The sequence below is a fragment of the Pteronotus mesoamericanus genome, unplaced genomic scaffold, assembly GCF_021234165.1.
Source record: "Pteronotus mesoamericanus isolate MK-2021 breed Mesoamerican mustached bat unplaced genomic scaffold, CSHL_Meso_final contig_347, whole genome shotgun sequence".
NCBI classification, from domain to species: domain Eukaryota; kingdom Metazoa; phylum Chordata; class Mammalia; order Chiroptera; family Mormoopidae; genus Pteronotus; species Pteronotus mesoamericanus.
Window position 1 is genome coordinate 9,500,751 of NW_026555137.1, and position 12,262 is coordinate 9,513,012.

Below are 12,262 nucleotides of genomic sequence, written 5' to 3' on the forward strand. Positions count from 1 at the left end.
GCCCGGGCCGGCAGGCCCTGCCCGCGGGGGGCTGCACCTCCTACTTGTTGCCGGCGCTTTATTTTTCCTTGGCCAACCGAGGCAGGTTTCTGGGTGTTGGAGGTGGCCCCGTTTCCCCCCGGGCAGCTCCAGCGTCCGCTACCCTCGCCCACCCGGCTCCGAGGGGAGATGGGGCGGCGCACCGCGTGCACTGGGGCTCCCACGCTGCCTCGCGGCGCTTTCCTGCCCCCGCTGCGGGGACCTGGGTGGGTGCTGTGCGGGGACAGATGCGCCCAAGGCTCGGTGGGCGGATTCCCTGCCGAAGAGTGATGACGGGGCTCGGAAAGGGAGCTCCGGCGCTGCCCCTTCGCCCTTCCGCTTCACTCGGGTTTGGGGCGCGTAACACCTTTTGAACAGATACTCGAGTTCAGGTTTGGGACAATCTCGGAGTCCAGGCAAGCGGTGTATTCCAAGGTCTCCGTCCCGCTGTGACTCGGACCTGTCATTTCTGTGCTTCGAAGTCCCCCTGCGAGCAGCCAGGCAGGCAGGGCACCAGCAAGGCCAAAATCTTTGGCTCTCGAAAGTTATGAAGGATCTGCATCAGCCACCGGGGACCTGCAGCCTCCTCCTCTTAAGCGCAGGAAGCGGAATTATTCCCCAGCCTCTGGTGGAGGGTTGGGAGGGGTCGCAGAGGACGGAGGTCTCCAGACTCCTCCGATGAAGAGGATTATTAAAGTAACAATAATAAATACTCTAAGGGCTTTGTAAACCCAACCAGCTTTAGCCTTAGCCCCTTGTGTCTGAATCTCTTCCTATGTGTTTGCTGAACCAGGATGATTCGTAGGCCCCCAGCACGTCTCAAATAACCTTGTAACTTAGTGATAACCGCTGCCGAAATCAAAAGGTATAGAAAATATTCATTCGGAAAAGGCCATCGGCCTACAGTTTAGCTACTTATATTCAAATTGGTGTTATTCAAAAAAGAATTTCATAATTTGAAGTTTGTATTACTGCAACACCATTCCATGAGAAAGGAGCCAATGTGATTTGCGCTGAGCCGTTCCTGGAGGCAGCCCCAGGGCCGATGTGAATACGCACTAGAAAGGTGGAGCAATTTCCACGGTTTTTTCCTTTAGTTTTCTGGGAGCAAACCGAGTTCTTAGCAAGCAGGGTTGCCTCGGCGCGTCTGCTCTCCTTTGCTTTCAAGCACTGCCCTACCCGAGCTCATCAAAGCCAGTTCCCTGGAGAATCACGTCGCTGATGCCTCCTCAGTGGGAGACACGGTGTTGAGAGCGCCCTGAAGTTGTCATATGACTTGTGTCCATATGACACAATGTAACCAAAGAGCAGGAAGCAGCTGAAGCAGGATCTGGGGCTGTGTTGTATGGTATGTGCTTTTCAGAAAGATGTTTTACAAACGCACTGTATTGTCACCTCACCTATTATTACAAATCCTCAATGAACTCTCCTGAGGGGAACAAGAGAAACATTACTGTTTACAATTCTGATACAGTCCCTGGCCTTTCACCAGATTATCGCTGAATTAGGATGCTGACATATATTAAAATAATAAGATTTTTAGCTTCAAAATCCAAATAACCTCCTTTAAATCAATGTTTGTCCCTCAAAACATGTATTTAAAGATACGTTTTAATATACTTATTGCTAATGGACTTTTAGGAAAGTGCTATTTCCCTTTCATCCTTCTTTGTCTCTGCTATTTAATTGCGTTTATTGTCCATTTCATCTTACATCAGAAACTGTGTGTTTGGCCAGCAAACAGGAAAACCACTTCCCCCAGTTTCTGAATCAGGTGTGATTTAAGTCCTGCATTTTAAGACTGAAGGTAACTGAACAATTCTCACAAATTCTGCTTGTTCCTGTCACATGTGATGTCCACTTTTGATTTTGTTTATAGAAATAAGTAAATACGGGTATTTTAATTTGTTTTGAAAGCTTCTTAACACTGGCTACAGTAAACATTATTTCCTTTCAGAAAGTATTACCTTGCAGTGCGATTGGATCCATCATATAGAGAGCAATATCCTTTCCCATTCATTCATGTACATATTGTAAGGAGAGGACAACTTGGGGGGGGGGCCCACAAATGAAATTGACAGTGTTTACTGCTAGTGGTGTCAGTTAGAGCCAGTTAAGGATGGTGTCTTTTAGTGGTTAAAGTTAATTGATTCCTTGGGGGTTTCTGGGCACTCTCCCCAGTTCCCTATTACCACTGCACGTGCCCATGCTTAAGCTAGTCAGCATCTACACTTGAATTTACACGGTTGCAAAATGAAGCATTTTTATGACTATGAAACAGCAAAGATCAAGACTAGAAGGTCAGAGAGGGAACCAAGAGTTTTATTGAGGACAGCCTTGTTGTGGCGGTGGGTATGTTGGTTTTGATCCCTCAGCATTATCCCTAAAGAAAACTAGTGAGAGTGTTCCTCTCCCCTATTTGCTGGGGGCGGGGGGTCTGGTGGTCATGATTTATAACGATAAAACTCTAAAGATTTTAAGATGCTGTGGGCACATGACTTGAAAGTGATGGATTCCGGACAGTACTGGAGAAAGTTGTTTACAGTGGGTTCTTACACTTCTGAAAAATCAGTATAGACTATGAAGGCTGAATCCTGATACCCAGTTATTTCCTTTTTTCTCTTTATATGCAGTGTTAATGTACCGGGGAGAAGCTCTGGAAGATTTTACGGGCCCGGACTGTCGTTTTGTGAATTTTAAGAAAGGCGACAGTGTCTATGTCTACTATAAACTGGCAGGGAAATCACCTGAAGTTTGGGCTGGAAGTGTAAGTAAAATTTGGACATACTTTTCCTTTTTCATCACCAAAAAGGATTTATTCAAGAAATAGAAAGGACTACAATTCAGAACCTGCAGATCTGGTGAGCCACGTGCAAATTCTGCCAGGAAAAAGATGGAGAAAATGACATACTTTCTCTGCTGACTTGGTACTGGCTTGTCGATTTTAAAAACTGTGTTCCTAGGGCCCTTGATGGCATTCGCCTGTCCTCTCTGCTGTGTTTCCGGGCAGGCGTCAGGCTTGGCACAGAGTCGGGGCTCGGGAGAGGTTTCCTAAGTAGAGCTGAGCTGCTTCCAGCTGCTGCTCCTCAGCATCACGTTCTCGGCCTTCTCGGCCATGGGTACCCCATGCACAGTAAGGGCTGAAATGGTGCAATCTGACCATTTCTAACATCCCTGCTTTAAAATGGAAGGATTCGCTCGCAGTAGACTTATTGCTGTTATGTACAAGATAGTGTTTCATGATTAAAGTTGATGTTGTGTGCATTTCTTTTTTCTAAATTATTCATATTTGTGAAAAACTGGCAGTTCTGGGAACAGTTACCTCCTCCTGTGTCCTGTTCTTAGTCTGTTAAAAAGCAAAATGCCATTTCTACAGTGTGCATTCTCGTTTGTATGTTTTGTTAGTTTGCAACTTCTGGGTCATCCTGTTCCTGCTTTTCAGACACTTGCTCCCTGAGTTGCCCCAGCAGCTCAGTCCCACCCAGCCCTATGGGTGTCCATGGAAATCGGGGACTGCGTCGTGCTCCCGTGATGTGAGTGAGGAGGTGCACCAGGAGTGGGCTGATCAGGAGGCGTATGAGTTCACTGTCCTTTTTAAAAAGTGTGGACTGTGTGAGAGCAGTAAGAGTCTTCGATGTCCTTAGAACTGCCCAAACTTTGAGACGTGCCCAGTCCCAACTGTGAAAGCTTTCAATCTCAATGAGACACCAAAACAAATAACTGAAAATTAGCCTTGAGAAACCTCCATAGGAAAAAACACATCGATTTTGTGGGCACTCCAGATTCCTACCCAGGGAGGAATATTGAAAGGCCAACTGGGCAGGCACATTACTTGTATTTAGGAAGAATCCCAGCTGAATCGCTCAATACAATGAAGAATCTATTCTGTTTCTCTCCAGTCTACCACATGCGATTTCTTAACGATCTTTATTCTTGGAGAGTTATTCCTTGTCCTTAGGCTGCATTTGTAACGCAGTGGTCAAGCCTGAGCACTTGAATCAGTGAACTCGCCTTGCAGTTTTCTGCCTCCGCGCCTTCGTTCACAGCCGTGCCCACCTCTGGAGAGCCTGCCCGCCGTCTGGGTCGCGCCTCTCATCCTGCCTCTGGGGGCAGCACTGCCCTCAGCACCGCCCGAGGGGAGCTTTGCTGTCTGGCAGTTGTTTAGGAGGCACTGTGTTTGCGCTGCTCACATGACATTTTTTTTTTCCTGCTTTGTATTGCAGTTGGTGTGCATACTGTCTTAGCTCCTATAAAAGCAAAAGTTCTGTAATGGAAGGACCTATGTGTAATGCATGTTCCTTTAGACTATTTCCTTTCAGGGCGGGGGCATTTACATTTATCCTGATAGTAGCTATGCAGTTTGTTCTCTTAAAACAATATTCTGCTTTTTTTTTGTTTTTTTTTTCCCCAAATCAGCAGTCCCTTGGTAGGGACAATGCATGGAAGCAAAATTAGATTTGAAGGTTACTTTTAGTTAGGAGGGCCCATGATTCTGCAACATTTCCGGGTGGCGGGAGTCAGGCCATAAGAAATGGGACCCCACCTAGTATAAAAATACGAAGTTTTATATGACAAAGTTTACACAAAGATAAATGTAGTTCTCTACAGATCTCTGATTTTTTTTCTCTTTTCCAGATTTTCTTCTAAGATTTTCCTGAGAAGGAAAAAAGAGGGATGTTTTCCCTCATCTCTCTCATTTTGTGACGCTTATACTTTAGGAAATTAAATACTCTCTCTCCTTAGATTTCAAATGATTCTTCTATTTCTCAGTTTTCATCCTGCAGCCTTTTTCGGTTTCTTCAAGTTTAAGACTTGAGCCGCCAGGGTAGCAGTTTAATTGCCCTGGCTTATCTAATCTCCGAGGCAGTATTGTACCACCAACACTGTCTTTCAGGTAGCTGCCAGATATAACAAGAGTGCTCATAATGAGGATATTTTAGGAGTTAGTGATAAGATAGCCTTTTTTTTTCTTCTTGTGCATTTGATCTGCCTATTAGTCTCCTTCTCTAATGACTGGGAAGCGATCTACCACTCTTGTCCAGGCTGTAGCAGGTAACAGTGTATGTTTTTCAAGAGGATGCAACTTAGTATAACCTTAGCTGTTAGTGCTACAGATAATTGGGGTAATCTTCTATAGAGGTTCACTTTGCATAAAACTAAAGTTTGGTGGATACATTATTATGAACTTTATTTTCTCCCTAAATACTGGAAAATCTAGTTTTTGAAAAAGCTGGTACAGCCTATAATATCAAGAAATAGTTGCTTTTGTAGTGTTGGTCATACATTTCAGAAATTTTATATATTTTACTTATTTTTTTTTATGGCTGGTGTTTATTGGTTTAAGGAAGACGTATCAGTACTGGTTTGTGATCAATGCCATGAAATGTGGAGGTCAATTCTTGCCAGAGGTTATTTGGAATTGTGTTTCCAGCCAGCTTTGATTTGGATAGTTTTAATCATATAATATACAACAATCTTCTCTTATGCAGATCTTTTGTCTCCTTCAAAAACCTAACTTCATGTGCTCTGTGTTTAGAATTAAGCTGAATGTTGAAAGAAAACTTGAGTGGTTTTAGAAAAGTTGGCTTTACAATATTATGCACTTTATTTTTATTAGAATCATAATCTCTGTAATCATTAAAGTGACTGTGTGTTTCTGTAGTTGTTGCTACCTATCAGCTTACTACTTCATTTAAATTTCTCTCATTTGTATTTCTTGTACAGAATTTTGGTTGATAAATTTGTTTCTTTTGCCCATTCTTTTATATAGGTTGGACGTATTTTTGGATATTTTCCAAAGGATTTAATCCACGTAGCCCATAAATATATTAAAAAAGAGCTACAAGTTCCAGCAGATGTAAGTTGTGGATTTTTTGTTGGTTCTCTATTAAAATGGGTTTACAAGTTCATCAGTTATTAACTACACTAAATCCTCACTTAGTGTTGTCAATAGGTTCTCTGACTTTAAGCAAAATGACATAGAACAAAGCCAGTTTTATCATAGGTTAATTGATATAGGCAAGAGTTAAGTTTCTGTGTTACTTCATCAATGTTATAATGAAATGACATTGAACAAGATAGGATTCAAGGACTTGCTGTATTTTTGAGTCTTCCAGTGTGTTTTGGTCAAAAAAAGAAGTTAATGTTTCTGTATCAGGGTCAAAAAAAAGAAGTTAATGTTTGTGTATCAGATTTTAATTTAGAGTCAGACTACCTTTAAAAAGAGAAAAAAAAGAAGACTGAAAAGAATTTATAGGAGAGTTTATATCTTAATCTGATAGTTATTTAATACATTGAACCAGATGTTCTTATACAAGGCTGTGTACTCGTACAGTTTTGGGGTTTTTTTTTTTTTTGCTGATTTGAGAAAAAAATGAAGAATTCAGTGTCTTTGCATTTAGTTAATTCCATTTAAGAGGTAAATAATTCTTTTTATAAGCAAAAAGAAAAGGTCTCTCAATTTGAAAACTACTCATTGAATGGCTATTAGACAGTTGTAGTATAGAGAAATCAGGTTAAATTGCTAAAACACCCTAAATTATATACTAGGCCAGAAATACAAATTTATAAGGATTTTCTTATTATTGACTCTTTAGTGATTTAATGGGTTAGATATATTATAGATTTGGAAAAGGGAACTTGAGAGTTTCAGATGCTGTCCTGTCTTAAATCTACAAGGTGCCCACTGCACAATCTGTAAAGCATTCATCTAGGGTGCACGGACTTAACACAGCTTTGTGAAGACCAGGATTTTGTGTTCTGGGGTCGTCAGTCGGAGCTTCTGAGCAGCTCATTACAGTTGCTGCAGGGCACGTTAACTGCTGGCCTAGGCGATTCTTAGATGAGACTGGCAGGATGCATGAAGTTTTAGAGCCATTGCTATTCTTTTTTTCTTTTCTTTTTTTTCAAGATTTTACTTACTTAAGGGAAGGGACAGAGGAATAGAGGGGGAGAAACATTGATCGGTTGCCTCTCACTTTCTCCCTCCCGGGGACCTGGCCCGCAACCCAGGCACGTGCCCTGCCTGGGAATCCAACCAGCCACCTTTGGGCTCACAGGCCGGCACTCAGCCCATTGAGCCGCACCAGCCAGGGTGCCAAGGCTATTCTTAAAATTCAGTGATAGTCTTAAGGGCCATAAAATCAGCCCGACTGCCTGTCTGGCCTCACCCCTAACGGAGAGACTGCCGGGGCATGTGGGAAACAGTTCTCCGGCCGCAGGGACCTCGCCTGTTTGGATTCTGCGTTCTCCGTGTGTCTCCCACTGCACGCGACTCTCGGTGTGAAGAAAATGGCTTAGAAATGCATGTGAAGAGAGAAGGAAATCACTCATCCACACTGCACTGGGCAGGTCTCCCCAGAGTACTGTGCAGGGTTATTTAGGAGAAGAGAATGATCCTCGTTGGTTTTTAAACTCTCCCTTCTGTTTATGGCCCCTTTTACGCCATGTGGTTTTTAAGGGAGGAGAGGAAGAATATAGATTTACAAATAGTCCTGAAAGCAGATTTTGCCTACACCAAGAACCCCGATGCAGAGCAGAGTATGTTCCTCACAGACTCTTGCTTTCAAGTTACACTTGTGGGAACAGTTAACTTGGTGGGAGCCCTGGACACCATTCTTTGTTCTTTAAGTTGCTGCTTTCTGTGCACCTGTTCTTCAGTAAGATCCTTCTGGAGCTGATCTATCTTTCCCAATCCAAGGAAAACATGAGCTAAACAATCTGTGTAGCCCCAGAGCCTGACGCAAGGTGATTCCGCCTGTTTCTAGGTGGGTAAGCGAGGAGGCAGGACAGAGATGCTGGGTGGTTCCCGGCTTCCCCTGCACAAATCACTGCCGGCTGATTGCCGGAACATCAGCTACAGAGGTTGGAAGTTGGGGGGCCCAATCCGTGACACCCCACTTTCCCCCACTTGTGCTCAGAACAAATTGAGAGGCCCAGGAGTCAGGCTGATGAAGAGTAAAATGCCACCAGTGTTCATTCATAAAGCTTTTGGCAACATGGCGCCCGTGTGTAGAAATAACGGGCTCTCAGAACTGCAGTCTAGTCAGACAGACTAACACTGCAGAGGCAGAGGGCAGTGAGGGGGTTTGTCCCAGGGGAGCTGTCCCTGTAACACTGACAGCACAGAGGAGAGAGGGTATGTGCTCTCTCCAGATGGTCCCGAACAGAAAAGAGGGATGGTGCAGGGCTGACTTGCCAGCCACACGACTCACTCCTTCCCGGGAGAAGAGAAGGAAGGGAAGCCAGGCGTGCCTCAGGGAAGCAGACGCCAGGGAAAGGGGGGCTCCGGCCCCCCACCTCCTGGCCACTCAAGGACAGCAGCTGCCCAAGGTCAGCACAAAAGCCCCTCTAGAGCCAAACACAAATTTGAGGTTATCCCTGTCATTAGCACACGTGAGAGTTTGCTTTTGTGACATGTGGCCAGCAACCTACTAATGCTTCTCTTTCCCTTAACAGGAGACAGATTTTGTTTGCTTTGACGGGGGAAAAGATGATTTTGATAACTATAACGTAGAAGAACTTTTAGGATTTTTGCAATTGCACAATTCTGCAACCGTAGATTCTAAGAAAGCTACAGAAACAACGTCCCAGCATGCGGACAGACCTCCTGAAGGGTCTGAAGAAAGTGCCCCTGACCCTGACTCGGCACAGGCCGCCTCGGGGGGACGACATGGCGTTTTCTCAGGGAACACTAAGGAGCAGAAGGGAGGCTACGAGGCTCCAAAGACCCACCCCCACGTGGACAGTCAGACAGATCACTCTCAGGGGGAACGATCTTCATTTGAAGAAATGCTTCAAGATAAACTAAAAGTGCAAGACAATGAAAACAACAAAACCAGCAATAATTCTCAGATCTCTAATGAACAGGAGAAGATGGATGCTTATAAACTTTTGAAAACAGAAATGAATCTGGATTTGAAAACCAAATTTGGCTCCACTGCTGATGCGCTGGTGTCTGATGACGAGACAACCAGACTTGTTACTTCATTAGAAGACGATTTTGATGAGGAATTCGATGCTGAGTATTATGTAGTTGGGAAGGAAGAAGAGGAAGACAATCAGGAAGATTTTGATGATATACCATTGCTAACTTTCACAGATGGAGAAGACCTGAAAATGCCAGCAACATCAGAAGTTGGCAAATATTCAAGTGATAAAGAGCAGAATTCAAGTGAAGAGGATAAGGTAGAGGTAACTCAGGCCCTTCACGTCAAAAATGATGAAGAATATCTACTAGCAACTTGGGAAGACACTGTCATCTCCGCTGACACAGAAGGTGAGGAACAAACAGATGTGGATTTCGAGAGTTTTACATCAGAGGAAGAAAAGGAAGATGATGATGGATTAGTTCCAGACAGCAAATGGGGGACACCACAATTAGCACCAGATTACACTGACCCTCAAAAGGCGGAAGACGGCCTTCCAGCTGCAGAAGCTCCTAAAACCAATAATGACAAAGACCCAGAAATGGACACAGAACTTCACGTTAAAGGAAAAGGGGAGACGGTTGAAGAATCTGAGAAGAACCCGGTGCAGGATGAGAAAGGAATAGAGGATGAAAAGAAAGAAGACAGGGCTCCGCACCGTCCTACTCAAAGCAGTAACCTCAACTCTCTGCCAGCGACTGAAAAGGGTAAGGAAACATTAAAGTTGGTCTTCAGTAACAAAGAACACGACCTAAAAGGAGCAGCTGTTCCTGTCTCAAAAGGAACGGTCCGCGAGGAGAAGCCCAGAGAGCCGACTCTGGAAGGTGGCTCAGGGGGTCGGCGGGAGCATGAAGCTGCAGGGAGTCAGGCGAAGGAAGGAGAGATTAAACAGGCAGCCACGGATGCCACACCGCTGTCGGGAGCTGATCTGCATAATGCATCTAAAGACGGTGTGGAGGAGGAAGCAGATATTTTAGTAAACGGACCAAAACCACACACAGTTTCAGTGGAGCATCTAAGTGAGAAATTTAAAGAGGAACAGCTTCTTAAAACTCAAAATCAACCTAGGTTCTCCTCTCCGGATGATATTGGCTTGTCAGCAGGGCTAGAAGATGAGGGTCCCGTTCTGGGAAGAAATCTGTCCTGGAAACAAGAAAGAGAAGTGGCCCCTGCAGTTCCTGAGCAAGTGAGTGAGAAGACAGGGCTGCCGGCGGAGGAGGTCACAGGAGGTGCCGCAGGCGAAGAGCTTGTGCGTCCAAAGCCGGGCGCTCCGGAGGCTGAAACGTCAGGCCAACCTGACAGCGCAGAACTGCCAGGCCTCCACACCGAAAAGCCAGAAACAGAAGATGATGATGACTTCCCTGAAGAACTACTGGAGGATGAAAATGCTGTGAGCGCAAAGCAGTCTAAAGAAAAAAGCCCTGGGATGCAGGACAGGCAGTTCGATGTTCGTCCCCAAGTCCCTGAAAGAGAGGCTTTAGGCACCATGAATACTGATGCAGAAACTGAAGCAAACAAAGAAAAAACTAGTCATATTTTGGAAAGTGAAAGAAAAAATGAAACTGTGGGCAAAGGGGTAGGCACGCTCGGCAAGGAACCTGGCGGTCCGGTGGTAGAAAAAGAAACAAGCTCTCTTGCAGGTAAGAAAGCACAGACACCATCTGAAGAAAGTGACTTTGCTGACAAGAAAACCTATCCGACCCCAGAGCCAGGTGAAGTGTTCCAGAGTAAAGAGTCTGGCTCTGTTACAGAAGACAAGCCTGAGGACTGCCTGACAACCTCGGGGCTTGCGGAGAAGCCTGGGGACCAGCAGGACGTAGAGACGCTCAGGCAGACGCGGAGCCAGGGGGCTGCCTCTGAGGAGCATGAGGGCGCTGTGTCCCACTTGGCCGCACCTACATCTGCAAAGCCAGAGCACAGGGACCACACGGCCGACCTGCCTATAATAAGCAGCTTCTTCAAGGAACAGCAGTCTTGGCAGCGGTTCCAGAAGTACTTTGATGTCCACAATCTGGAAGCCATGCTCCAAGAAATGTCCCTAAAGCTGAAGTCAGCACAGCAGAAGAGCCTGCCCTATAATGTGGAAAAAGCCCTAGATAAGGTCTTCCGTACGTCTGAGTCACGAATTTTGAGCATAGCAGAGAAAATGCTGGATACTCGTGTGACCGAACTTCAAAGTTTGGGAATGAAGGAAAAAAACATATTTGAAGAGGCCGCAGTGCTAGATGACGTTCAAGACCTGATCTATTTTGTCAGGTACAGGCACGCGACGGGGGAGGACACCGGGCCATTGGCCATGGCGCAGACTTCACAGGAAGGCTGGGATGGACCCGCGGAAGGTAAGGTGCCCCCCGTGGCCTTGTCGAGTGGGGCTGAGGAAACGTGCAGGGTTGCAGAGCGTCTCGTACCGTATTTGTAAAGCTTTGTCCAGCTTACGTGTCTAAAGGCAAGAGGCAGTATAGTGATGTCCACTTGTCCTTTTGGATAAGGATTTCTTATCCCGTTTTCTCCTTACAGTAGTGGAGAATGGTAGCATTTTCAGAAAGAAACTATAAAAAGATAAAGATAGAAACAAGAAAAAGATGCATTGAATAGACCTGTTAACAAAGTACATACTTCATGGAAAATTATGAAAGTGCTTTTGTGAACAGTTTCTTAATCATGAAGTAGCTGCTGCTGGACCGAGAACTGACAGATGTAACTGTTCAATCGATGCCTCGCCTGAGGTTCTTCACTGCCCCAGCTGTCGTCTGTTGTGGCTGTCGTGTTCACTCTGCCTCGCTGGGGCAGTCACCTAGGTCAGCCACGTCTGACTGGGCCCTGGGGTTCCCGCATTCTCATAGATCAAGCACAGAACCAGGACACACAGTTCTAACGCCGCACTTGACACACAGAAGCCGTTCAGTGGACAGTGGCTGACCTGACCCTGAGCCAGTCCCCTCGTGCCAGCTGGTCCCTAGCTGCGCACTCTTTTCAACGTCCCCATGCTTTTCCCGTCGAGGTATCTGAACCGAGGGTCTGGAGACGGGGAGCAGGTGGGCAGACATAAAGGCACAGGATAGATTCCTCTCCCCCAGCCCGCCGCCAGTGCCAAATGTACCTGAGCATCTGGGGAAGGGAACATCTCTGCATTTCATTAAAGCAGATGTGTATCGGATTGCGATGTAAAACTTGAATTTTCAGGTACATTAAGGGGTTTCAGAGAAATCCGCCTTTGTTCTGGGTCACACCGGGCTATGCGTGGAGCCCGCTAGGGGTGGACAGGGGTCCTCTCTCTGTCAGAGGTCCTCGGAGGCCGTGTGGAGGCCCTTCCGCAG

At 45.7% G+C, this 12,262-nt stretch overlaps 2 protein-coding genes across 3 annotated transcripts in view; one reads left to right on the plus strand and one right to left on the minus strand.

Moving 5' to 3' along the window:
• The window catches only part of TAF1A (TATA-box binding protein associated factor, RNA polymerase I subunit A), a 48,770-nt gene that overhangs the window by 26,367 nt on the left and 10,141 nt on the right, over positions 1 to 12,262 (minus strand). The gene's annotated exons all lie outside the window — the stretch shown is intronic.
• MIA3 (MIA SH3 domain ER export factor 3) overlaps positions 1 to 12,262 on the plus strand; it is a 37,757-nt gene that overhangs the window by 321 nt on the left and 25,174 nt on the right. For both annotated transcript variants that reach the window (XM_054576619.1, XM_054576620.1), the window contains exons 2-4: positions 2,652 to 2,785; positions 5,789 to 5,875; positions 8,476 to 11,284. In XM_054576619.1, the coding sequence (XP_054432594.1) occupies positions 2,652 to 2,785; positions 5,789 to 5,875; positions 8,476 to 11,284 (3,030 nt within the window). The remainder of the gene's footprint in view (positions 1 to 2,651; positions 2,786 to 5,788; positions 5,876 to 8,475; positions 11,285 to 12,262) is intronic.